The 27,956-nt window shown below is 40.2% G+C and overlaps 2 protein-coding genes across 7 annotated transcripts in view; one reads left to right on the forward strand and one right to left on the reverse strand.

Annotated features, from left to right (window-relative positions):
* fam13c (family with sequence similarity 13 member C) lies at positions 1–26,750 on the forward strand. 4 transcript variants are annotated; one of them, XM_077206133.1, is made up of 14 exons: positions 1–76; positions 7,219–7,363; positions 8,907–9,010; positions 9,210–9,267; positions 13,373–13,520; positions 16,667–16,859; positions 18,758–18,899; positions 19,190–19,271; positions 22,562–22,758; positions 22,868–22,951; positions 23,065–23,160; positions 24,183–24,367; positions 24,848–24,949; positions 25,340–26,750. In XM_077206133.1, exons 3-14 carry the CDS (start codon positions 8,907–8,909, stop codon positions 25,452–25,454), a joined length of 1,506 nt encoding a protein of 501 aa, XP_077062248.1. In that variant the 5' UTR covers positions 1–76; positions 7,219–7,363; the 3' UTR covers positions 25,455–26,750. The 4 variants fall into 4 exon arrangements, with proteins under 4 accessions (XP_077062248.1, XP_077062245.1, XP_077062249.1 ...); XM_077206130.1 differs by lacking the exon at positions 1–76 and adding an exon at positions 6,755–7,010; XM_077206134.1 differs by lacking the exon at positions 1–76 and adding an exon at positions 6,755–7,010 and having other exon boundaries at positions 9,210–9,255.
* The window catches only part of phyhiplb (phytanoyl-CoA 2-hydroxylase interacting protein-like b), a 41,266-nt gene continuing 38,278 nt past the window's right edge, over positions 24,969–27,956 (reverse strand). For all 3 annotated transcript variants that reach the window (XM_077206140.1, XM_077206142.1, XM_077206143.1), the window contains exon 5: positions 24,969–27,930. In XM_077206140.1, coding sequence (XP_077062255.1) covers positions 27,393–27,930 — 538 coding nt within the window. In that variant the 3' untranslated portion in view covers positions 24,969–27,392. The remainder of the gene's footprint in view (positions 27,931–27,956) is intronic.

The following is a 27,956-nucleotide window of genomic DNA, read 5'->3' on the forward strand; positions in this document are numbered from 1 at the left end:
TGTGGCGTCGTTGGAGGTATTTTGACTGGCGGAGCAAAAAAGACAAACAACTTTAACTGCCAATAGAATCTAGAAAGTAAGTTACTCAATAACTCATTGTTTGTTAAACTGCTGAATAAATGCAATATAATTGCAAATGAATTGAGCTGTTTTGAATAGCTAACTGTTGCATATATGTATATACACATTCGTTGCTTGTTTTCAGTTCTACTGTACTCAACACCATGACGGCGAATATAAATCATGGTTTATTGTGCACGATTTTATCATTATTCATAAAAAAAATGTTGTATTTGTAATCATCTGTCAAAATTTCAAGTGGTGCTAACTTGCTTTGCCTCTGAAATGTCTTTTTTTTTCGGCTGAACCCTCAACCCACCATGCAAGCCCTATATTTATCAACCCTTCCCTATAACTGGCTGTCAAGTATGAAGTGTATTAAATTTGAGCTATTTTTGCTTTTGGTAACTCAAGTGCTGAACAACAACAAAAATCCCATGCATTGGGCTAATAGGCCTATAATCTAATATAAAGACACTTTTCACAATCTAATCAATTCCTGATAAAACTCATATTAGAATATTATTTCTTAGTCAGAATATATCACTATACAGATTTGTTTCGCTGCAAACAGTTCAACGTTGATAAAAAAATACTTCCAGTCTCTCTCTGAAACTTGTGTTTTGGCTCTGCTATTCTGTAAGATTAATTTAAAGTATATATGGACTTGAAATTAAGTAACAGATGGATATTTTTACATGGATCAGGGTTTGATTATGTTCAGCATAACACCATGTTGTTTTGCTGTTTTTTGAATCCAGTTTTAGTATCTTCTTTACACCTCCCACCCTTCCTTTTGCACATATGTTCAATAATTCAACCCATGATTCCTCTGAATAACCAAGTTACTGAGTCAGTAAATCCTATTCCTGTCATGGAACGTGCAGGGCAAAAAGGTGTGAGGACTCAAATGCAGAGAAGAGTAATTTATTACAAAAATAACAAACACAAAGCAAAAACCCACGAGGGGGAAAAACACAATGAATAAAAATGAAAACAACTGAACCTTAACATGAAGCGGGGAACGGGGAATCACGGGGAACAGGAGACATTAGACAAACGATCCGACAAAGACTGCAAACAAGAGGAGACTTAAGAAGGCAACAAATCAAGAGGGGACAGGTGGAAGAACTCAAACAATAATCAGGTAACGAGGGGGAGGGATCAGACAACGACCAGAGCACATGGCCCAAAATAACAAAACACCCATGTGCAACACAAGACAGGACAGGCATGTGACATTACCCCCTCCCTACGGAGCGGCTACCAGACACTCCATAAGACCAGGGCGGGACAGGAAGGAAACACCAGGGCAGGACGGGAGGAACAGACCGCTTACTCCTGGGAGGCCAGGGCGAAGCAGACAGTCCATCGGGCGGCCAGGGCGAAGCAGACAGTCCATCAGGCGACCAGGGCGAAGCAGACAGTCCATCGGGCGACCAGGGCGAACCAGGGCGGTGAAGACCCCTCGGGCGGCCAGGGCGGTGAAGACCCCTCGGGCGGCCAGGGCGGTGAAGACCCCTCGGGCGGCCAGGGCGGTGAAGACCCCTCGGGCGGCCAGGGCGGTGAAGACCCCTCAGGTGACACCGGCTCAGGTACAGCAGACACCGGCTCAGGTACAGCAGACACCGGCTCAGGTACAGCAGACACCGGCTCAGGTACAGCAGACACCGGCTCAGGAACAACAGACACCGGCTCAGGAACAGACACAAGAACTGTAACAGTCACAAGAACAAACACAAACACAGAAAAAAACACTGGCTCTGGCGCTGGAACAGACATTGGCTCCAGCTCTGGAACAGGCCTTGGCTCTGCCTCCGGCTCTGGAACAGGCACTGGAACAGGCACTGGCTCTGCCTCCGGCTCTGGAACAGCAGACACTGGCGCCGGCTCCGGAACGGGCACTGGCTCTGCCTCCGGCTCCGGAACGGGCACTGGCTCTGCCTCCGGCTCCGGAACGGGCACTGGCTCTGCCTCCGTCTCCGGAACGGGCACTGGCTCTGCCTCCGGCTCCGGAACGGGCACTGGCTCTGCCTCCGGCTCCGGAACGGGCACTGGCTCCGGCTCCGGAACGGGCACTGGCTCTGCCTCCGGCTCTGGAACAGCAGGCACTGGCTCTGCCTCCGGCTCTGGAACAGCAGACACGGGCATGTCCAGGATCCGAGCCAGACGCTCCAGATAGTCCGTAAGTGCCTTGGCGGCCACACAAATGGGCATTTCCGGATCTGTCTCAGACTGGGCAGACTGGACGTGCTCAGTCTCAGACTGGGCAGACTGGACGTGCTCAGTCTCAGACTGGGCAGACTGGACGTGCTCAGTCTCAGACTGGGCAGACTGGACGTGCTCAGTCTCAGACTGGGCAGACTGGACGTGCTCAGTCTCAGACTGGGCAGACTGGACGTGCTCAGTCTCAGACTGGGCAGACTGGACGTGCTCAGTCTCAGACTGGGCAGACTGGACGTGCTCAGTCTCAGACTGGGCAGACTGGACGTGCTCAGTCTCAGACTGGGCAGACTGGACGTGCTCAGTCTCAGACTGGGCAGACTGGACGTGCTCAGTCTCAGACTGGGCAGACTGGACGTGCTCAGTCTCAGACTGGGCAGACTGGACGTGCTCAGTCTCAGACTGGGCAGACTGGACGTGCTCAGTCTCAGACTGGGCAGACTGGACGTGCTCAGTCTCAGACTGGGCAGACTGGACGTGCTCAGTCTCAGACTGGGCAGACTGGACGTGCTCAGTCTCAGACTGGGCAGACTGGACGTGCTCAGTCTCAGACTGGGCAGACTGGACGTGCTCAGTCTCAGACTGGGCAGACTGGACGTGCTCAGTCTCAGACTGGGCAGACTGGACGTGCTCAGTCTCAGACTGGGCAGACTGGACGTGCTCAGTCTCAGACTGGGCAGACTGGACGTGCTCAGTCTCAGACTGGGCAGACTGGACGTGCTCAGTCTCAGACTGGGCAGACTGGACGTGCTCAGTCTCAGACCGGGCAGACTGGACGTGCTCAGTCTCAGACCGGGCAGACTGGACGTGCTCAGTCTCTGACCGGGCAGACTGGACGTGCTCAGTCTCTGACCGGGCAGACTGGACGTGCTCAGTCTCTGACCGGGCAGACTGGACGTGCTCAGTCTCTGACCGGGCAGACTGGACGTGCTCAGTCTCTGACCGGGCAGACTGGACGTGCTCAGTCTCTGACCGGGCAGACTGGACGTGCTCAGTCTCTGACTGGGCAGACTGGACGTGCTCAGTCTCTGACTGGGCAGACTGGACGTGCTCAGTCTCTGACTGGGCAGACTGGACGTGCTCAGTCTCTGACTGGGCAGACTGGACGTGCTCAGTCTCTGACTGGGCAGACTGGACGTGCTCAGTCTCTGACTGGGCAGACTGGACGTGCTCAGTCTCTGGCTGGGCAGACAGAGCGTGCACTGTCTCTCGCTGGGCAGACGTGACGTGAACAGTCTCTCGCTGGGCAGACGTGACGTGAACAGTCTCTCGCTGGGCAGACGTGACGTGAACAGTCTCTCGCTGGGCAGACGTGACGTGAACAGTCTCTCGCTGGGCAGACGTGACGTGAACAGTCTCTCGCTGGGCAGACGTGACGTGAACAGTCTCTCGCTGGGCAGACGTGACGTGAACGGTCTCTCGCTGGGCAGACGTGACGTGAACGGTCTCTCGCTGGGCAGACGTGACGTGAACGGTCTCTCGCTGGGCAGACGTGACGTGAACGGTCTCTCGCTGGGCAGACGTGACGTGAACGGTCTCTCGCTGGGCAGACGTGACGTGAACGGTCTCTCGCTGGGCAGACGTGACGTGAACGGTCTCTCGCTGGGCAGACGTGACGTGAACGGTCTCTCGCTGGGCAGACGTGACGTGAACGGTCTCTCGCTGGGCAGACGTGACGTGAACGGTCTCTCGCTGGGCAGACGTGACGTGAACGGTCTCTCGCTGGGCAGACGTGACGTGAACGGTCTCTCGCTGGGCAGACGTGACGTGAACGGTCTCTCGCTGGGCAGACGTGACGTGAACGGTCTCTCGCTGGGCAGACGTGACGTGAACGGTCTCTCGCTGGGCAGACGTGACGTGAACGGTCTCTCGCTGGGCAGACGTGACGTGAACGGTCTCTCGCTGGGCAGACGTGACGTGAACGGTCTCTCGCTGGGCAGACGTGACGTGAACAGTCTCTCGCTGGGCAAACGGAGCGTGAACAGTCCCTGGCATGGCCCCTCTTCTCCGCTGAGTCCTCATTAGGTCGGATCGTTATGTCATGGAACGTGCAAGGCAAAAAGGTGTGAGGACTCAAATGCAGAGAATAGTAATTTATTACAAAAATAAACAAACACAAAGCAAAAACCCACGAGGGGGAAAAACACAATGAATAAAAATGAAAACAACTGAACCTTAACATGAAGCGGGGAACGGGGAATCACGGGGAACAGGAGACATTAGACAAACGATCCGACAAAGACTGCAAACAAGAGGAGACTTAAGAAGGGAACAAATCAAGAGGGGACAGGTGGAAGAACTCAAACAATAATCAGGTAACGAGGGGGAGGGATCAGACAACGACCAGAGCACATGGCCCAAAATAACAAAACACCCATGTACAACACAAGACAGGACAGGCATGTGACAATTCCTGAAATTAGAATTGGGATGTTTTAGAAACTCTTTTGACTTTGTTTCAAATGTGTTAAATGGAGTCAGAAATTATAACCAAGACATCAGTTAAAAATCTCTGGGGCCATTTACATGACACCGTTTTCAACTAAAAACGGAAAAGTTTTTATGCGTTTTGGACGATTATTTACACAAACACGCCGTTTTTGTGTGGCCAGAAAAAAATGCAAACTTACTGTGTAATTCCTAAATGACTGTGACAGAGGTGAAGGGGGAGGAGATTTTATACTTGCCTCAGGTTTCTCCGACAAGAAAGACTTATGCATAGCATATGTGCATCCTCGCTCATAACTCCTCTGGAAGTTTCCTCACTTTTCGTTCCTCACCTCCTCGCGGTGCAATTAGAAAATTGAGATGTCCTTCAAGATGGCTGACTTTGATCGGTTTCCAGTGTTACGGTTTAAATGGTTACTCGGTTAAGTTGTGACCCTTACGCCAGAAGATGGGAACAATCGGCCGCAGATTCGTAAATTCCAAAATCCTGTGCAATACGTCCATTACAAATGAATATTTGCACTACACTCTAAAATGCTGATTCAAACAGTAATGAAAAAAGAGACATATTTATGAGCGAGTCATTGAATCATTCATTCAAACCCATTTTTTTAAAAGCAATTAATTCAAATGAGTTACATATTTTTAAAAGGACTGCAGCAGTTAACATTTTGCCAACCTCTTGTAAATTACATGTTTTTTTTTATTGTGTATTCAGAATCATGGGAGAATTGGGAACTATTTTAAACAAAAATATTTTGATTCTCAATTTTTATAGAATTGTGCAGCTCTACCCTAAAGAAAATAAATATTACCCCTTTAAGTTATTCTCATGCTGATTTTGACTGATTTGTAAGCCAAAATGTGAATTAACATTTTAGCAATTTTGGTTGCATCATCCTGAAGTCAGTGGGTTTTTGGGATGACCTAAATTGCTGAAATAAGGTCTGTTTAACAAGCTCAAGATACATTCACGTTTTATTCAACAACATAAATACAGTATGATTTAAAAAAAAAGTTTTTAAGTTATGTGTCTTGATTCTTGAAAAAGGTGGTTGATAAAAAGTGTCTAAATGGGCCTACAAGTCGGGACATTAAACGTCATCACACTGAACAGGTAAACCCTCAGACCGATTAATAGCCTCGATATTCTGATATAATTATTATTACAATAACTATTCTAACTCAAACATTCTGGGAAAATGTTAATTAGATGATAACTGAAAGAGTTTTCGGAAGCTTAGTCGTGGGACCGTGGTGTAGTTTGTAAACCTTTAGCTTTTGACTTCTGGCGCCTGCATTTGTGACTGTGACTGGCGACTGTGTTCATCTGTAAAAAAAATTATCTTGATGGACAAAATATGTAAGCATCATAAACATTTGTTGATCACAAGGCTAGTTTTTTGCGATAATCAAAATGCCTATGGAAAAATCCTATTTTTTTTTTTTCTCAGTTAACCAGGGATCCGGTTTGTCTAACGTGACGTCATACCTGCTGGTCACAAGCTCACACGCTTTTTCCTGTACCACAGGATCTGGCCACAACTTGTACTTTCTCTTAATTAATTACACAAAATTACAGCAAGGTTCTTAACTCTACTTCTATAAAATGAAGAACAAAGAAATGTGCATCACGTTTACTTTGTTTTTTATTTAATGTTTTTAATTAATTTATGAAGCCACTAAAAACTTTATCGTTACATTACAGTGAATATTATAATGGCATCGTATTCGGTGGAGGCAATTAGCTTACTTCGCTGTAAATAGAAAAGCCTGACAATATTAAGTGGTATTCGGCCATGTTTCTCACTGACATGCAGTTCCCAATCCGTAAAGATCGGGGCTTAAATGAAATCCCGAGCTTCCCACTCGTATACGACATTGTGGTGGCGTTCATGTACGCTCAACTCGTAAATATGATCTGTACGAGATGACTTGAACAACAATATTACATTCACCATGTTGTTTTGATCACGTGAACTACCAACCATCAGTTGTGTCCCTTCACTACCATTCATAAATTCTCTCCTGTGGCCTCATGGGATGGTAAAGTCTCCATAGTATGCTCAATTCAGAATCTTGCCAGAAGTAGTAGGTCATACGGGTACTTTTTGCCTACTTTCTTTTGAGTACTGTGAAAGTGTGAATTCAGACATTCTACATTTGTCACATACTGTTTTTTGCCTACTATGTTGTAGGGAAGTATGCGATTTTGGATGCATCCAGAGTCCCACAGATACCCTGATTCTGCCAGTAGGCGTGGGTCACCATTTCTACATGTGAGCCCTAGTGCACCAGATTTGTCAAAACACATCACACCACATTGAAAGCTCCCTATCCCTCTCTCTCTCTCTCTCTCTCTCTCTCTCTCTCTCTCTCTCTCTCTCTCTCTCTATCTCGTTCTCTCTCTCTCTCTCTCTCTCTCTCTCTCTCTCTCTCTCTCCTACACACTGGATATGTGGGACTGATCATGACCAGTTTTTGTAGATGTTTTTCAGTTCCTGCCCAGTCAAGCCTGGGACATCCGCACCATGCAAATGAAAGCACTTTAAGGGCAATCTGTGGAGATTTCACAAACAGCAACACCAAGTGAACAATCCAATGATGCTGAAATCCTTCATCTTTTACTGAGGTAAGACCTTTCCCAAAATGAATTGCTTAGAGGTTGCTCTTTCTTACAGCTTAGGAGTCGTAACTTTATCATTCCTACATTTCTATGGTCTCTAAATTATCAACATGATCAAAACTTTGCTGAAAAACCTGTTGTACACAATCTACGTATTCCTTGCCTTCTGTTGTATTAACATGTATTACATGTTGTATTAATAATTTATACTTTTTTTTAGCAAGTAAAAGGCCTTTAAGTATAATTCTAAAACTGCCCAACATAAGGTCATCTTTGCTGTAAAATCTTTACTGATTTTTAAGAAGTAAGCATAAGAATAACTTTTATATTTTTGTAATATTTCAAGATTGTTTATGATTACACTTACTGAACTATAGCAACTAAGATTTACTTGAATAGTTCACCCAATAATGTAAATTCTGTCATCAATTACTCACCGTCATGTTGTTCCAAACCCGTAAGACTTTATCTTTTTTTTATTTTTTATCTTTGGAACAAAAATGAAGATATTTTTATTGAAATCTGAGAGATTTCTTTCAGTCCAGAGATAACAGTCCACGCAACTACCAATTTGATGCTTCAAAAAGTTCATAAAGAGTAAAACTAATCCATATGAATGAATTGAGCGGTTTAGTCCAATTTTTCTGAAGAGACTCAATCACTTTAAATGGTGAGCAGATTGAATTTAGGCTTTTATTCACATATAAACATTGATCAGCGAACATAAACAGAAGCTCAACCGTACTTGCTTGATTCATAAGAATGAACCTCAGTGGTCGTTGCTGAAGCTCAAACGTGCTGCGTAACACAAGAATGAACCTCACTGGTTCTCGCACATCAGGCAAGCATGCTTGAGCTTCCGTTTACCATATCTGATGTGTGTGTTGATGAATGTTAATTAAATTTGTTCATCATAAAAAATTTGCCTGTCTCTTCAGAAAATTTGGACTAAACCGTTCAAACAGTTCATATGGATTCGTTTTATGATCTCTTTATGAACTTTTTGAAGCATCAAAGGGATAGTTGCATAGTCTGTCTATGGAGGGACAGAAATCTCTAATATATCTAATAAAATCTCACATGCCTAAATACATTGAGTTGCTGCCATGTGATTGGCTGATTAGATATTTAAGTTAACAAACAGTTGAAGAGGTGTACCTAATAAAGTGAGCCATTGTACATGACAGGAGTGTGTACTGTGTGAATATGAACTGTGATTCCTTTCTGGTTCTTATGGGAGAGTCCTGAGATGAGATGTGAGGAGCTTTCCAAGGAGGAAATCTGCGGGATTTTCCCACATCGGCATGCTGATCATGATTCTCACATTTACATACACAAAAGCTTTTCCTAAAAGATCCTAAAAGCATGTTTTTTTTTAAAAAAAAGGGTTGTGCTTCTTGAAATGTATGAGATTATGAAAGTATGTCTTTTGACAATTAAATAAAATGATCACATTCATGCATTTTAATATGAAACCTGCAAATAAATATTGTGTACAGCTGCTGATCTGATTGTAACTCTGTCTAGCTGTTGTTGTTGCTTTTTGGAGATGGAGATTGTGTGTGAAGAAAGAGATCCAGGTTTGCACGGGTTTGTGGGAGCTCTGTGTGCTGATTGGAGGAACCGGTTCTGCCTCACCCCACCAAATACAAGGTAAGAAGCAATGCTAATGCTGAAACAAAGATGAATTCATTATCTACTGGATCAAGTCAACAGTTCTTTTACAGCCAAATACAGTCACAGGATAATTAAAATGTTAGTGAATAGTTGAAGATACAATAAAGGTTATATAAAATTTCTCAGACCTGCTTATATCCATTTACCAGGTCTCCTTTCTTCTCTCATCCTCTAGCTTGACATTCTTACTGACAGAGGAAGACAAACCTCAAACGCCTGAGGTAAAACACTCTGTGAGTTACTTCTAAAACAGCACATCATCTGCTCATATCTTAAATTTAAATGTCATAAAGCTATTATTTTAATTTGGCTTCAAATGTAGTCTTCATCTCTTAAAGCAAAAGTTCTGCTAATTTTTTTTTAAAAATCCTCCCCCTCACGTTGGTCCAAACCTGTATCATATTTAGAAGAATATTCTGGTAATTCTTTTTTTAAGGTCTGTGGTAAACATAACTTGATGATACTTGGACATTTGTTCTACAATGTAAACTACACACACAGCCTAAACGTCTTATAATCTAGTTACTTATTAGAAACGCACGTTAAAAAATAACATTTTCAATATGGGTGTGTTTAATTTACTTTTCAAAACATTTAAGAAAACATTCAAGTTTGTCAATTTGTGCCACAATCATAAGTAGAGGTCCAAAGATGTATTTACATAAAGTTGTGAGCATCTGTCAGTACAAAAACATTTAGTCCTGTGAATGGTCCATGAGTGTTCCTGTAGCCCTCACAGAAAAACATCTAGACCACCCACTTTCCTGTGATGTCATTCAGAGTTTGAATGATAAATGGCAAGGAACATCATCAGGTCACCACTGACGCCACAGAAAAAAATCAAACCCAGAAATATAACCTTGCCCATGGGAAAAGATTCTTCAAAGATATCAACTAAATGCCAAGACGCTCTTTAGATTATGATTATTGGACACTAGGATACTTAAATACTTATTTATCATCTTAATATGTAATTTCATAAATACTTTGAAAAATGAAACGGTCGAATGTGATTTGTATTGATGTAATATTGAATAAAAAACTAGTTTAAATTATAATCAAGATCTTTACATGTCCTTTAATTTGTTAGTCAACACAGATGTGCATCCGTTAAAGTGCGACAATATACAGTTGTAATCAAAATGATTCAACCCCCATTACAAATCAGGTTTAAAAGCAAAATTTACAGACTTTCAGCTGTTTGCAATGAACAAATTAAACAAAAGTAATTGAAATAGCTCAACACAACAAATGTTTCAAGTGGTTTCCCCAAATAAATGCAACTGTTTGCATAGTGTTCTTTTAGATTAGGTTTGGAATGCAGGTGATTTAGTAAAACATAATTAATTCTTTTAATAACTTCTGTAGTTTCAAAATTATTCAACACCCTCACAACAGCATACATCTGCAAAACAGGTGTTGTCTCAAGCACAGGTGATGCAACACAAGGGAAAGATCAAGGGCTTCATTAGTTGAACCAGGTGTGCTTGAGCTAGAACACATGAAATATCTGAACTGGCTACGTTTGTTGAGTGTCACATTTGACTGCATGTTTGGAATATGACAAGTCAAAAGAATGGTCCAAACAGAGAAGATATCATAGCCCTTCCCAAACAAGGAACAGCATAAAAATAGATAGCGAAGGCACTAAATGTTCCTAGAGACACTGTTGGAAGCATAATTCGCAAGTTCAAAGTTAAATGAACAGTGGTTACACTACCTGGACGGGGCAGAAAAAGGAAGCTATCAACGGCTGCAACCAGATTTCTGAGACGGCAGTTTCAGAAAAACCCTTGAGTGACTGCTAAAGACCTGCAGCAAGACTTGGTCGCGACAGGCACTGACTACTGTCAGATGTACACCACTACTGACCCAAAGCACAAGAAAAGTTGGCTCCAATTTGCTCAAATATTTCGGCCCTATGGATCATTGGTATGTCCCGAGGAAGAAGAATGAAAAGAACACTCTGCCTACAGTTAAGCATGGTGAGGCTCTGCTAATGCTCTGCGGCTGCTTTGCATCCTCTGGCACTGGAAGGCACAATGGATTCATTGAAGTATCAGGAAGTCCTAGGAGAAAGTGCCATGCCGTCAGTGAGGTAGCTGAAGCTTGGGCGTCATTAGACCTTCCAACAGGACATTGATCCCAAGCATACCTCAAATTCCACCAAAGCTTGGTTGCACAGTCACACTTGAACCCCATAGAAAATCTCTGGTGGGATTTGAAGAAGGCAGTTGCAGCATGCACACCCAATAAACCCTTTTTTTTTCTCCAATTATTGAACTCGACTCCATTGCTCATGATGAATGGGCTAAAGCGCTGCCAGAATCTGGTGTCTGTCTATACACTTCGTTTGCAGCAGGTCATAACAGCAAAAAGGTGTTCTACCTTACTTCTATTTTATAGAAGTACTAAAGATGCTGGCCATGAAGGGGTTGAATAGTTTTGACACTGCATAAGTCATTAAAAGTTGCATTTTCAGTTGAATTTGCGGAAACCACTTGAAATATTTGATGTGTTGAGCTATTTCAAATACTTTTGTTTGATTTGTTCACTGCAAACAGTTGAAAGCTTTTACATTTTGCCAATAAACCTGATTTGCAATGGTGGTTGAATAATTTTGATTACAACTATATACTCTCTTTAAGTACTTTTAAGTGCAAGCAAATATTGATAATAACGATTGTGATGAATTTGATACATTTTCTTCAATCAAATTGTATAATGATTTCTTCCTGTTTGGTTTGATTAAAAGCATTATTTTATTTAAATCTTTATTGAAGTATTTTAATGCCTATGAAAAAAATAATGGAAAAATACTAAGGATGCTGCAAAAAGAGAAGTTGCTGTATAAGCATGCTCCGGTGCAACATCAGAATTACATAATGATGTCCTATTTGATGGCTGATTGCATTCCAGGGATGTTGTTGATGATCTCCTTATTGGTCAGTGCCATATATCAGCATGCTTGATCTTTACATAAGTCCTTCTCTCTCACACACACACCAACACTGTCGGTTTGATGAGCGTAAGTGGTGCTTGAGGGGGCGTTACCCTTTCCACACAACCACGCAATCTATTCCCCCCGGAAAAGAGGGGATGAGCGGGGAAAAGATGGATGGAGGAGAGGAAAGGGGAGGGTGGGAGAGGAGGATGACTCATCCTCTGTGAGAGGAGCAGTGCATCAATGTCTTAACCCACAGACTTGCATTTACAGTCATCCCACAATACTGACAAATGAACCGTGAAAAGAGGGGAAAAAAAAGAAAATGAAAAGATGGGAGGGCTCCGGGCAAATATGCCACAGAATTGTGAGGGCTAATAATGTATTTCATAATCATGGATTTTGACGAATTAAATAATTCATATTAATTTATTTGACAAAAATGGACATTATATGTTAGAAGACCTCACATATAAAAATGCCCTTGAAGATTAATACCTGGGGCAAATTTGGATGGCACATTGCTGATATTGGTGTACGTACATAGGGAAGGTTACATGTATATTAAAGGTTCTTTTTGGAACCACAGATGCCAATAAAAAAAACGTCATTTTTAGAAGGCTCAGTTGAATTGATTTAAAATAAATGGGCACAGTGTTATGTGTTAGAGACAAAAAGTGTCCTCAGAAAGGTTCAAATAGGCTTGAAAATTAATACCTGAGACGTCACATTTCTGAGATCGGTGTGTATGTGCGTATATGCAAACGCAACATCGTAGAGCTGCACGATCCTGCAGCTACGTTTTTTTTTCTAATTTATGAATGGATGCTGGGAGGGGCCATGATGTCAATACTCTTAGTGAGACCCCAACACACACCGCCAGATGCGGGAAAAGCCTTCATAACCGCCAAGCTAAATCTGAGAACCCCCCAACACACACACACACACACCTCCCCCCTCCACGTATCCCACGCATCCTTCCGCATGCACTCGCCTCCTCTCTTCCTCCAACCACACCTGTTCTCCTATCAGTAAAACCAGCTTCAGCCAGTCTGCTAAGGGGCTTGCTGACGCCAGAAGACCCCCCCTCACTCTCTCTCTTTTGCACGCTCCCTTTTTTTCCACCACTAAAAGAGTTCCATGAATAATCCATGCCAGATAAAGAACCGCAGCAGAGAGAGACGTGATCACAAGCCTCGCTCGTGTACGAAAGCACACCCTCGGACCCACACACACACACACGCACGCGTGTATCACAAGCAGGGCTGATGGAGGCAGAGCAGAGGGGCGTGTGAGACTGCAGTGGCATCCTTCCTTTCCGTTTGACGCGTGCGGTACGATCTTCCTCTTACGGTCCAGAAGCTGAAGCGGGCATGTTCTGCTTCTGCCTGCAGGGCTCTCTGCTGAAGCTCCAGGCTCTGGAGGGAGACTCCAGCCCTTCTTCAGACCTCTCTCCTGAAGATTGTCCCCCCAGCCTGGGATTCAAAGACGAAATTCTGCTTCCTTCATGCAATGGCGTTGGGAAAGAGAACAGCCTACCAGGTACGAGAGCTGACAGCTTTTTGAAGCCCTTCTTTTATAGCATGTTAGTAGTGATGCAAACCGAATGGTGGGCTGCTACATTGTGTGTGTGAATGAATGAATGAATGAATGAATGTGGTCTGCTGATATGAAAACCACTGACTGATTTAAGAGGACTGATGGGAGGGCTGGGCTTGTTCGTTTATGGGATTTTTCTGAAAAAGATGGCTCTTGTTTTTTGGGCACATGTGAGTCACTTGGCCGAGCCGCTTCACACTGGCATCTATTAATAACACAGGTGATGGAGAGGCACTGAGATCGCAAGCACCTCCGCACAGCACGACTTTAACACACGTTCATCCCACATCTTGGCGAGATTTGTTTATGCACTACCTCTCACATACGCCATTTAGCTTTTTTCTTTCTCTTTGCCCCAAAATCAAACTAATAATGCTGGAGATTTTCTCCGAGATAACTTCATTCTTCTGAGCAGTTACTTTTAACCAGCTGGTAATTTTGGCAGTTGTATGAAGTCAGTTCTCCTCAAGTTCACACAGGTTTCCTAGCAGAGAAGCTTCAGGTGACTTTGACAACCATACTGTAATATATATATATATATATATATATATATATATATATATATATATTTTATAATTAGCGAAATTCATCTAATGAAGTGATATTTACATTATCGTTCAAATGTCAGTAAGGGGTCTGTAAGATTTTTTTCATGCGTTTGAAAGAAGTCTTATTCTTATTTGATCAAAAATACTTAAAAACAGTAATATTGTGGAATATTATTGCAATTCTAAATAACTGCTGTCTATTTGAATATATTTTATAACGTAATTTATTCCTGTGATGGAAAGGCTGAATTGTCAACATCGTCTTCAACGTCAGAGTCTTCAGAAATCATTATATTATGCAGATTCAAGAATCATTTCTTATTATCAATGCTGAGGACAGTTGTGCTGCTTAATATTTTTGTGGAAACCCTGATTTGAATGATACTTTGAAGAATAGAAAGTTCATTTTTTCACAACATTTTGTTTTCAAATAGAAATGTTTTGTAACATTTTAAATGTTTTTGCTGTCACATTTGGTCAATTTAATGCATCATTGCTTAAATGTAAATAATTTCTTTAAAAAAACCTCACTTCAAACTTTTGAACAGTAGTGTACATTTAGTACATTTAAACTACTTATAGCGACCTGGTAAACCCTTTTTTCTTTTGGACCACACTCACTTTGTCTTAAGATTTTCTTATAGTTTCAGTGGGTCAGAGAGTTTACTGTGACTCAGGTGTGTGTGTGTGTGTGTGTGTGTGTGTGTGTTTGTGTGTGTGTGTGTGTGTGTGTGTGTGTGTGTGTGTGTGTGTGTGTGTGTGTGTGTGTGTGTGTGTTAAACTCAGCAGTTTGTTCACTCCATTAATCAGAATTTCCGCTGTCTCTTACATATTTGTTTTCATTTGTGTTGGCTATATTTATATATTTTTGAAAAAGTGTGGAATGCTAACGTTTACTTGAGTCAGGATGAATAGTGTATTTGCTTTATTAATCATGCTCTAAAAACACTTCTGCATTTTCAGTCATTAAGATGTCCTATCCACAAAATTGCTCTTTTTGGGGGGCTATGCATTTACGCATTTTATCTTAAAGGGATACTTCATCCAAAATAAAATAAAAAAATTCTGTCATCATTTACTGTTAAATTTTCAAGTTGTTCCAAAAGTGTATGAGTTTCTGTCTTCTGTCACTATTACTGTTTAGTGTTAGTGTATTGAACAACTCAAATGCTAAGTTATAAACATCATCACGTACAGTAATTTGCCCCACAGTGTTAATACTATGAACAATTGCATAGCATCACAGCAACAACCCATAGAGAACATCTTAACACTTAATCACTTATATACGCCCTGGCAACCACCCACAAAACCCTAGCATCTGCATAGCAAAACAATAACCATACTCATAACACATTAGTTACCACAAAGCAACTCCCTAGCAACAACAAAGAGCACATTTGAAACTGCAAAACAATACTCAGAACAAATAGAAAGCTGCATAGGAACTTTATAGTGACCGCCCATATCACCTAGCAATTGTATAGCAACACAACAACTACCAAAGTTCCTTATAAATATAAATTGTCTCTGCAACTACTCAGAAGACATTAGCAACCACATATCAACTCCTTTGTAACCCCACAACCCAGTATCAATCATTCAGAAGTCAGAACAATTAAGCAACTGCATATCAACATACTCTAGTAGCATCCACTCAGAACATATTAACAACCACATAATGCCTCCCTAGCAACAAGAACACATTTGAAACCGCACAACAACACACTATCAATTAATCAGAACAAATTGGCAACTGCATAACTCCATAACAGCCCAGAAGTTCCTTTGTAATCTCTTAGAACATCTTAGCAACTAGTTATAAACATCCTGGCAACCACTCACAACATCTTGGCAACTGCATAGCAACACAATAACAACCACACAAAATCACATTAGCAACCACATAGCAACTCCCTAGCAACCATCAAAACTCCTTTTAAAGGGTAAAACAATACAATTACTAACAAATAAGCAACTGCATAGCAACTCCCTAGCAACTGCATAGCAACATACTCTAGTAACATCCACTCAGAACAACTTAGCAACCACATAGCAACTCCCTAGCAACCACATAGCAACTCCCTAGCAACCATTCAAAACACTCTAGGATCTTGCTGGCAGGTTTTGCACAGCAAGCACCACTCATATTTTCTTCAGATTATTTAACTGTCTAGTTGCATTTTAAATGGATCAGGTTGAATTGTAGGCATGTCCTGATTTTACAGAGTTAGACACGTTCCTGGGTCAACATATTTTGTTGATCCCTACCCCTCAACCTAACCCTACCCCTAACTTATCCCTAAAATCAGAGTGAAATGATAATATGGTGAATAACACTGATGTAGAAGGCAAGCACCTAACCCAGTTTGTGAGTCTAAACTTGACATAAACTGTAAACTTATCCCTCAAATCTGATTAGTTGATTGGAATGTTGTCCAACATATTGGACTTGGTGAAATCAGATTGTGTGAATTGTTGTCTCAGACTTAGCAACTGTAGGAGGCACTGCTTTTATCTGATCTGTGTGTCTGTGTTCAGACTGTAGGCTGGCAGAGGATGACTGTAGCAGTGATCTCCAGCAGAGCCCGGGGCCCAGTCGACTCATCCAGCACATCACAGACGACAACAGTCCCCTGCCCTCCCCACGCTGCTCCAGCCTCAGCCAGAGCCAACGCTTCAACACAGACCCCGAATCTGCCCCGTCTCCACCCTGCGCACAGCATCTGATCATGTACGAACACACACACCGCTCTTTTGGTTGGCCTGTTCAGTCGCAATACCTCCTTTTTCCTTTCCTAAAGAGCAAGTCTCTGAATTATCCAGCTGCCGCTAGTAGCACAGTGACCCACTTTAAACTTCAATTTATTTTCTCATTATTTACATGACTTTCCTGCTGACTAATGCTGGGTGATGGGAACACAGACATCTGTGACAACCCATATTGTATGCTTGAGATGGGAAATGGGCACTGACCTTTCCGAAATGATGTCCCTTCCTCTGACTCACTGTGTCTGTACTAGTCAGGGGCATTGAAGTCACACACACACACGCACAATATTTGAAATTCTTGAACTGTATGTTGTTAGGAAGTTAGATTTTTAGTCTGGTCTGCCTCAGCGGTCATTAATGTCATAATGATTGAGGTGGCCAATCATATCAAAGTAGGAGGGGTTTACTGTTCACAGAAGCAGAGCGTGAATTCCAGGCAGTCTGAAACGTCAGTTTAACGTTGAAAGATAGGTAATAGCAAAGATATAAATAGCGCAACATTTAATACGTCAACTGTTTTGCGATAGAAATGTTAAACAACCGACAGTAACATCCAGTGATGCACAAATATGGCCGTTTTGAATTGAAAATATGCATTTACGTTATTCGTGCAATTCCTAAGTGCGATGGGAAACGTTTTACTTTCTCGACATATAAGGCATACTAATAAAAGTACATGTGTGCATATTTTAATGCAAGTATTATTTACAAATAGTTCAAAATGAGTATTAGGCCTAGAATTTCCTTCACTGTTCTATTTCTTTATATAAAAATAAATAAAAAATAAATAATATATATATATATATATATATATATATATATATATATATATATATATATATATATATATATATAAAGCATTTAACGTAATAAGCAAATAGCAAAATAAACCAGACATGACCTCGAATGTGAAGCAGATATCTTGCTGATTACATGGCTGCTTAGAAAATAAATTACCGGTAGTTTAAGTTTGAATAATTATGTTTTGTAAGAAGAAAGAGATCGCAGGATGATACAGGTGACGTGAAATGATCAGTTAATCAACTAACGTCATTATGCAAATGACTGTCAAATACTTATGACCAATCAGAATTAAGTATTTCAGAGAGCCATTTAATTTTTCTGTGTGTACAGTATACAGTACTGTAATGTACTGTACATACACAACCATTCAAAAGTTTGGAGTCAGTAAGATTTTTTTAAAAAGTAATTAATACTTTAATTCATCACAGATGCATTAAATTGATCAAAACTTACAGTGAAGACATTTATAATGTTACAAATAAATGCAGTTATTTGTTAACTGTTTTCATCAAAGAATCCTGAAAAAAGTATCAGAAAAATATGTAGCACAATTGTTTTCCACAATGATAATAATAAATGTTTCCTGAGCAACAAATCTGCATATTAGAATGATTTCTGAAGGATCATGTGACACTGAAGACTGGAGTGATGATGCTGAAAAATCAGCTTTGCATCACACAAGTAAATTACATTTTAAAATGTATTCAAATAGAAAACAGTCATTTATATTGTAATATTATTTCACAATGCTGTCTTCTTTAAAAAACATTAAAACATATTCCTGACCCCAAACTTTTGAACAGTAGTGTAGTGTATTTTACAGTACATTACTGATACAGTGCAGTATCATATATGTTAAACACACTTTTTTGTACACAATATTTGTTCATAATTCACAAACAGTAGTTCTGAAAACAGAAAATATGCATTACTGTCAAGACTGCAATTTTAATACCAAATATGGGTTGTTTAATCAACCTGGCCAATGTAGCCTGTTCTATACTATCCCTGTAGTTATATGACACTGTGTTTATATCTGTGTTTTCTTCACTTTAGGGCTCGTGGGGTTGTTAGAACAGAGGTTCATGGAGATGCTAAGGAATCTACTTCCATCCCGCTCCTCACCAAACACATCCAAACACTCAAAAGGAAAATACGCAAGTTTGAGGAGCGCTTTGAGCAAGACATGAACTATAAGGTCAGATTAATTTAAAAGCACTCGTATTACAACTGTACAAGTCAAAAACATGAAAATATCTATTATCTACTCAGTTTAACATTCAGTTCAACATTCAACATTGCTTTTTAGTAATGCCCTCTACTGGAGAATGATAATACTGCATCTCTCTGCTGCCTGACTCAGATGATAACTGTTTCATTAAGATGAAATAGGATCAGAGGATCAGGACTCAGGAGAATGTGCTAAAGACTTAATCTTAATCAAAAGTTATAGCTTCTAAATTGAGCTGTGTCTGTTCTCACCTACAGCCTTCACATAATGATAAATCAGCCAATCCAGAGATGTTCAATCTCATGAGTGAACTAGCCAAGTCTCGCAAGCAGCTCAAAGGTAAGACTGCCAGTCCACATAATGATAATCATAATGTGATTGATGGGCTTATTTTTTATTAATTAAAAATGTTTATCGGTTAGATTTATTGTTACATAGTCCTTGTGACGTTGTTATACATTTAATTTAATGGGCATTTCTTAATCAAAATCTTATGAACAAATGTTCTGATGTACCACTATCCAGGGTTGGGGAAAGTTACTTTTAAAAGTAATGCATTACAATATAGAGTTACTCCCCAAAAAAGCAGCTAATTGCATTACTGTAACAATTATGTTTGTTCTGTCTGCACCTGTTCTTGTTAGTCCTAATTAGTTTAATCTTCCTCCACCTGTGCCTGTTTAGTTCCCTCATTCTCCTTGTGTATTTTTATTTATTTATACTCCCTCTTCTGTTCTACCCTTTGTCGGTTATAGTTCAATGTCATGCTTGTCAAACGCCAGTAAACTCTGTTAACTATATTCAGTATTCAACATCTTCCTTCATCGTCTACTCGTGACAGTTACTTTTTATGTAATGTTTATGTATAATGCGTTACGTTACTTTTGCTTTATTTTTTCTCACCTGGGCTTGCTTGTTTGTAGAAACAAAAAAAATAGAAACAAAAAAGTTCTATTTTTGGCAAATGTTAAGGCCCTTTCACACCAAAAGTGAAATGAATAAGCCTCAGGCTGAAGGTAATGCATATTTAGGCCTGTACAGTAGAGGGCGCAGATCAAACAAACCTTTCAGATGTGCTTCCATTCTGGATTAAAGAACAATTATGGGATACAGGAGAAGGAAGTTCTACACTCTTATTTCTAAATCTAATTTAAAATAATTTTTGCTTATTAGTATGGTTGAATTAGATCATTGAAGGTCAGCACCAAAGACATTGGTTAATCAAATTCTGAGATTGCATTTGACTGTTTTTATTCATTTTTGTGCAAGTGAGATGAATAAATGTATGTTCACATTTAGTCTAGAATTAAAATAACCATCATGTTTACACAGCGCACACAAAAAATAAACTTTATTTGTATCAATATGAGGACAGAAGAGCTGTCATTCAATAAATGTGAAAAAGTAACGCGTTACTTATTTGAAAAAATATTTGTAATAAATTGAAAAAGTAATGCGTTACTTTACTAGTTACTTAAAGTAATCTGATTATGTATCTCAAGTTACTTGTAATGCGTTTCCCCAACACTGCCTCTATCTCTTCAAAATAGTCAAACATCAATATGTAATGATTACAAGTTACAAGTAACGCAATATAATGTTATGTAATCAGATTACTTTTTTCAAATAACTAGTAAAGTAACGCATTACTTTTAAATTGCAACAGAATATCTGAATTACATTTTCAAATAAGTAATACAAGTTATTTGTTTCCCATTTATTGACTGACCGCTCTCCTGTCCTCATGTTGAGAGAAATCGGGAGTACGTGTAGAGGCGTTGTGTGAGCTGTGAACATGATGCTTATTATAGTTCTAGACTAAATGTGAGCAGGCATTAACTCATGCTACACAAACATACTTTATGTATTTCATCTCACTTTAGTAACCATAAGCAATGTCTTGCTGCTGACCCTTGGATGATCCTATTCAACCATAACAATAAGCAAAAAATGACTTTAGATAAACATAACATTCTAACAGACAATAAATACACGTAATTACACATAAAGGCTAAAGACATATAGGCTACATACACACTCATGATACATTCAATAAAAGATTAGAACAATAAATAAATAAAAATACAAAAACCACAAGCAGAACACCAAGTTATTGCACACTTCCCAGGCCTCAGCATACAGTACAGATCAAAATAAAATTTCGATTTAAAATTTTGATGGAGGTGGGTACGAAAGAGTATTTAAAATGGTTCAGTTTTGTTTTTGGGATTCTGTACCTTCTGCCAGAAGCCAAGAGCTCATATTCCGTTTGAAGGATGTGGGACTGGTCTTTACTCTCAGCGCCTGCCTGAGTACAGACTGCTCATAGATAGACTGAAGGGAGAGCTTTTCAGTCCTCTCTATCACCTTCATAGCAGTCTGTATCAGGCGCTGCAACTTTGATTTGGACTGTGTGCAGAGATTGCCGAACCACGCCGTCATCCCATACCTGATGACACTCTCCATCACTGCCTGATAAAATAAAAACATGATGTTCTGGCTGAAACCAAACACCCTCAGTCTGCGTAAACGAGATCAAACATAGTCTACATGATCACTCCAGCTTAAGAGGTTATGGTGGATACCCAGATAACTGTTTGATCTCCTCCCTGTGAATGGACAGTGGGGTATAATCCCCCACCGACCGAGGGTCAAACACCATCTCCTCAGTTTGTTTAGTGTTAATGATGAGATAGATAGATTCTTGTCACACCACTGAACAAATTCTTTAACCTCCGTGAAGTACAATGACGGGTCTGGGTTCTGGTGAAGCAGGCTGAGAATGGCATTGTCATCAGAAAATTTCAAAAACAGGTTGCCCGGGAGACTATTGGTGCAGTCGTTTGTGTAAAGGGTGAAAAGGACCGGTGAGCTTATACAGCCCTGAGGTGCACCTGTACTGATGCATTTGGATTCCGAAAGTGAGTCGTTAATCCTAACATTGTGGGTTCTATCTCTTAAAAAAGAGTAAAACCACTTAATAATAAAAGGATAATAATATATTTTATTAAAACAAACAAGCACACCCAGCCCAGTTGAGAAAAAGTAATGCAAAAGTGAAAAAGACATGTGAAGGCCAAGTATGGTAACCCATACTCGGGATTTGTCCCCTGCATTTAACCCATCCAAATTAGTGCACCCGGAGCAGTGGGCAGCCATTATGCTGTGGTAACCCAAAGAAACCTTTGGGTTACCAGTCGGACAACTGCCCCTTCACGTATTGCATTACTTCCCACACAATTAGTTACTTTTTTGGAGCTACGCAATATTGTAATGCATTACTTTTAAAAGTAACTTTCCCCAACACTAATAAGTAGATTCACATTTTGTGAATAGTTATTAAAACAATATTTGATGGCAGACATTTTGTGATGTTGTGTGACAAAATCAATTTTTTTATGAGGTTTTGAATAATTTTTGCAGCATTTAATGTAGATACATATATTTAATCAATAGAGAAAGTAAATGTATCATAACTCTTGATGGAAAGTTTGTAAAAACAAGTGCTGGACTAATGGAATTCCTCCATTGTGTCGCAGTGAAATACCACGTCCTGCCATTCTATCCTTTTATCCCATTCCAATTTGTTTCAAAATTGGACTCATGAACTTGTTCCCCCTTCTCCCCAGATTTGAAGCTTAGACAGTCATTTGTGGAATCCCGGAGACATGAGAACGGCCAGTCCACAGATATCTGCAGGTACACTAACGGCCAGCAGGAGACGCCAGAGCAACAGCACAAGCCCTCTCTGGAGGAGACTGTGGACGGGCTCCTGAAGCGACTACGGGAGAAACGCCAGGCCCTCGGCCTCCCAGACAACATGAAGGTGAGGCCATCTGTGGATGCATTCTGTTCGGGTGGGTGGGGATTTGATAGTGTGCTTGTGCGGCCAGGGTTTGCGGTGATTAACTCAACACGCACTCTTCTGTCCACAGGAGATGACCCAAAGACAGATGGCCCTGGAGAAGATCACTCTGCAAAAATGTCTGCTGTATTTTGAAAGCTTGCACGGCCGCCCTGTAAGAGGTTTTTAACATTTAAATAAAGAAATGTTCTAGTTAATTAGGCACGGATTAGGATTATGGCATTAATATTTGAAAAAAATGTATGTATTGTGATATTGTGACCGTAGGGCACCAAACAAGAGAGAAACCTGGTGAAACCTCTTTACGATAGATACCAGATGGTGAAACATCTCCTGTGTGCAATTCCCTCTATCACAACTATAGTAAGTGTGATTATATATACACATACACTGCAGGTCAAAAGGTTGGTATAAATAAGATTTGTATTTGTATTTAAGAAGCCTCTTTTGCTCACCAAGGCTGCATTTATTTAATTAAAAATACAGTAATAACAATATACATACAATATACATTTGTCAAATGTGAAATATTTTTAAAACTTAAAATATCTATTTTCTATTTTGATATATTTAAAAATCTAATTTATTCCTTATCTTCATTTCATCCACAAATCTTTTTTTGTTGTTGTGGAAATTGGATACTCTACCATTCAAAGGTTTGTGTGAAGTAAGATATCAAATTAAATGAATGCTTTTGTTCAGCAAGGATGCATTACACTTTTTAACTTTTTAATGTTACAAAACATTTCTGTTTAAAATAAATGCTTTTCATTGAACTTTCTATTCATCAAAGAATCATTAAAAAAATATTCACATTTTCCATAAAGGAATATTTAGCAGTACAACGGTTTTCAACATTGATAATGATAATAAGAAGAAATGTTGCTTGGGCACCAAATCAGCATATTAGAATGATTTCTGAATGATCATGTGATTCTGAAGACTGGAGTAATGATGCTGAAAATTCAGCTTTGCCAACAAAGGAATAAATTACATTTTCAAATATATTTGAAATAGTAAACAGTTATTTTAAATTGTAATAATAATTCTCAATATTACTGTATTTTGGATCAAAGGAATGCAACCTTGCTGAGCATAGAGACTTATTTTAAAAACATTAAAATATCTTAATTATTCCAAACTTTTGACTGGTAGTGTACAGCATATCAACTCAGATACAACATCCTCTGCTTCCACATACATCAATGAAATGTCTCCATTGTATGTCCACAGGTGTCATATAAAAAATAATTATTATTTTTTCCTTGTGGTCCACTTGTAATGTTTAAATCCAATCAAAAAATAGCATTTTGTTTCATTATTTTCTCATATTTTTACACTTCTATTGAGAGACTCTGTCTGTTTGTTTTGAACGTATATCACAGGAAGAAGAAGAAGGGTCAGATGATGATTCGGTTCGGTACACACCCCCGCCCATGTGCCTCTCTGATAAGAGAGGTTGTGGGGAGGAGGAGGGAGACAGCGACATGGCCTTTGTGTCTCCACTGGATGAGATCAAAACAGTGAGACAGCCAGCCATAACCATGTGCAACCTCCACGAAGCCTCCAGGTACACTTAGTACTGAGGAACATCACATAGGCCTACAACAGTGCTTTTAAAAGAATGACAGAATATCATTCCAAACATTTGAGTAAAATATAAGGAGGGTATTTGGAGGTATTCTAGATACTGGAGAACTATTTCTAGATACTGCTAATAAGTTGGGAAAAATTCATTTACCAGCAGTAGTCCTGCCAATCTGTTCACACAGGTTATTAGTGACCCTCTCTCACAAAAATCAAAAATTAGAAGAATTTCGGTCAAATATAAAGTATGTCAAATCTTTAACCCATGCAACAATTTAAAAGTAGCTAAATTCCGCAAGAAAACCTCAGACTTGGCAATCCTGTGTTAGATCCTCTCTACATTCTGCAGTATATATTCTTTATATCTTACAGGTTTGAAATGACCTATAATTGTGTACGTGCAAATTATCATTTTAGTATGAAATATTCCTTAATAAACTGTCTTTGTCTAATTTAATGGCAGGTCTGAGTTGCTGGATTGTTTGCGTGAGACTCGAGCCGAGAAGAAAAGACGACGTAAAGCCATCAGAGAGTTCGAAGAGCAGTTCTTCAGACAGATGGGAAGGTAAAACACAGATGCGTTATTGTGGCAATAACATATTTTAATGGTATTTTATGTTACTCTTGTCTTTATGAACATGGACAGGAAGGAAACAGGAAAATAAAGATCAAAATAGTTCAGCATAGTTAGCGAAACGCACATCTAATCAATGATACACAAAATAATACCACCAGGAAGAAAAACAAACTATGTTTCTGTACACAATATAAGAATTTGTTTTTTTTTTAAATAAAATACATTTCCATTTATCTGCTATCCACTGATGTACAAAACTGCTTCCGTAAGGCAACTCAATGGTTAAATGTGTTTTAATGGTAGTGTAATCTCACAGAGTCATCTGTTTCATGCGGTATCTGTTTTTTTTTTCTTTCCCTCTCCACCAAAATAATGAAGAACCGCACAAAAAGATGACAGAATCCCCATGGCCGAGGAGTACCAGGAGTACAAAAGTCTCAAAGCCAAAATACGCTTACTGGAAGTGTTGCTCAGCAAACAGGAAACCACATAGACTATCTGAGTTAAAGAGATTCTTTCTGCCTTTCAGTGATGAACCCAGTGTTGGACCAAATGGAGTTTTTACATTTGACATAATTGTGCCATAATGATGCTAAAATGCACTTTATATAATTTCTGACCACATTGGAAGTCCTAGACTCAATTGGTTGGGCCGAACCGATCAAGGCCTTTCACATAAACGCAGTGTGCAATCTATGTGCTGTGTACAGTGCACGACAGATCGATACAAACCTCATTCAGATTTCAAAGGGCAAAAGGAAATCTAGAGTATTCATGTTTATGGAATATGGCACTTTATTTTTTTAACCAAAGTCGAATCATATGCAATTTTCACGTTCTCTTGCTCTCGTTTGAAGCTAGTTTATGATTCGAATTAGGAACATGGTGACATTATGCACACTAATGAGGTTCCATGATTCTCTCTGGCTAGACTGGATTTCTAGTCTGTCAAATAATGCAACTCTTTAGATAGAAAAGGTCTCAGAGCACTTAAAATGATGGGTTTATGCAAATTTCACTGAGTTCCCTAGCATATAAATACAGCAACAACTGACCATAATTGTACACATTGAATGAACTAACACAAGTTAATTGTTTATTTCTCATGAAAAAAGGGAGCACAAAACGAGATGACCCAGAATTAAAAAGGTTCTCCCAGAAGAAAATTACTGTATTTTTAATGACCTATTTTGTTCAAAAACATGGTTAAGTACGGTACGTGGCCATCACAGAGCACAGGTTTCCTCCTATACATAAATAACAAATCGTGACATATTAAGCCAGTGGTTAAAATGAACACTGACTAGTCACATTGTACGCTACAAACAATACTGAAGCCCAAAGCAGGGGATATGTTCATGAAAAGCGGATGTGCGCTTTAAGTGCAATTCTGCTCAAGTAGCTACTCTGGAAACAAACAATCAATATCTTTCCTTTCCGACGGCTCTACTGCAATGAACTATTACAATCTTTGTGTAGTGTCTTTGCATGGCAACCAGCGTAAACTGTTGAATTGTGCTACAATCAGGTGTGGTTATTCTGTCATGTTATCGTCGTCCCAGACTTTAATTGCTGTACACATCCACAATGACATATGTAGCTTTTGAATGTTAGCTATAGTGCACGTAATTCTACATTGGTTTATACAGTAAATATATATAATTATCTATATATATTTGCTTCGTGGTGTACCTATTCTTTTCCATCACCAAAGTCCTCTGTATTGTGCACTTCTGGTTCTGTCCATTTTCTATTCACCAGTTAAAAAATAAATATTTTTCTATCTACACGTCGTATCACATTTATTATATGTTAAATCACAGTATACTGAATGGGTTGGAATAGATAACATGAAACACTGCCGAAAAAGAGTTATGGAAGTGCCAATGTTTGCAATCATGCTAACTGATGCGTCCAATCACGATTTTTGAGATCTCACCTGATCATCACATTCATAATGCTTCATAAGAATGGTTGCCGATCGACTGACTGCGGTGACTTAATGAGCAATTTGTGTTAAATTTGTGTAGACTTTGGTAAACTGTTACAATGCCACGTTCTAATGGGAGGGTCTGAAAGCCAATGGGGTTAAAGAAGCAGTTTGATTGACAGGTCAACATCCCAACACAAAAATAGGAGCACGACATATCTATCCTGACCCCGGGTCGAGATCCATAAGTAAAAGAAAAAGAGCATTTTGTCAAAAGCTGTGAGACACATGCTGCGAAGGATCCTTACCCAGACAGCAACATAGTGTCGGCCCATATCCGTTAAATCCAGATGTGGCCCGGATCTGCCTAGACACTATGTTGCTTTCTGGGAATGGATTATGGATAAGTTTGATGGTAGGATAATGGGTAAGGAGGACGGCTAAAGGAGAAGGCGGTTTTTCAGTGCCGTTCAAGGCAGCAGAAGGGTTCAGTTTCATAGGTTAGCGTCCCACGCTGATGTTGCAGGTCTTGCAGCTGGGATCCTTCTTGGCGTTGACTGTGGACATACTCATAAGCTGGTGGCCGCTGATCTCAGCTACCGTGCCCAGGCTCAGGTCCACCGGATCGGTGTAGATGACCTCCAGGATAAGGTCCTGCGCGTGGTGGAACACCAGTTGGCCATCTTCATCCTCTGAGCAGGTCATGAAATGGTTGTCGCCGATATCCAGCGCTGGTAGGCGCTGCTTGCAGAATTCGTCTCCTGGTGAGCCTTGCGGCGCGATCACCAAAATGACGTAGTGATATGCCGTGTACATGCAGTAGAAGTCGGCGAAATACAGGTTTGTCTTGGGACTGAAGAGCGTCTCGGCTGGCAGCTGGAAACGGTAACGGCCGTATGGTGAGTCCTGAGGGGGTTTGCCCGTGTTGAACTCGGTATTACAGCTGAAGAAGACGCCCTCTAGCTTTCCGCTGATGGGCGAGCCATGGCTGCCACTGTTGTCCTTCACCGACGGCAACATCTTATTGTTTTGGTCCTCCCTGTAACAAGAAACTTAACTGTAAAT

Source organism: Siphateles boraxobius, unplaced genomic scaffold, assembly GCF_051911475.1.
Source record: "Siphateles boraxobius isolate OS27281-9 unplaced genomic scaffold, OSU_SipBor_1 55, whole genome shotgun sequence".
Classification (NCBI taxonomy): domain Eukaryota; kingdom Metazoa; phylum Chordata; class Actinopteri; order Cypriniformes; family Leuciscidae; genus Siphateles; species Siphateles boraxobius.

Bases quoted from the DNA above. Each gene is read 5' to 3' on its own strand.
- fam13c (XM_077206133.1), top strand. From the start codon at position 8,907: ATGGAGATTGTGTGTGAAGAAAGAGATCCAGGTTTGCACGGGTTTGTG. The intron at 19,272-22,561 runs GTAAGACTGCCA...CCTTCTCCCCAG, and splicing joins GTCTCGCAAGCAGCTCAAAG to ATTTGAAGCTTAGACAGTCA. The intron at 24,950-25,339 runs GTAAAACACAGA...AAAATAATGAAG, and splicing joins TTCTTCAGACAGATGGGAAG to AACCGCACAAAAAGATGACA.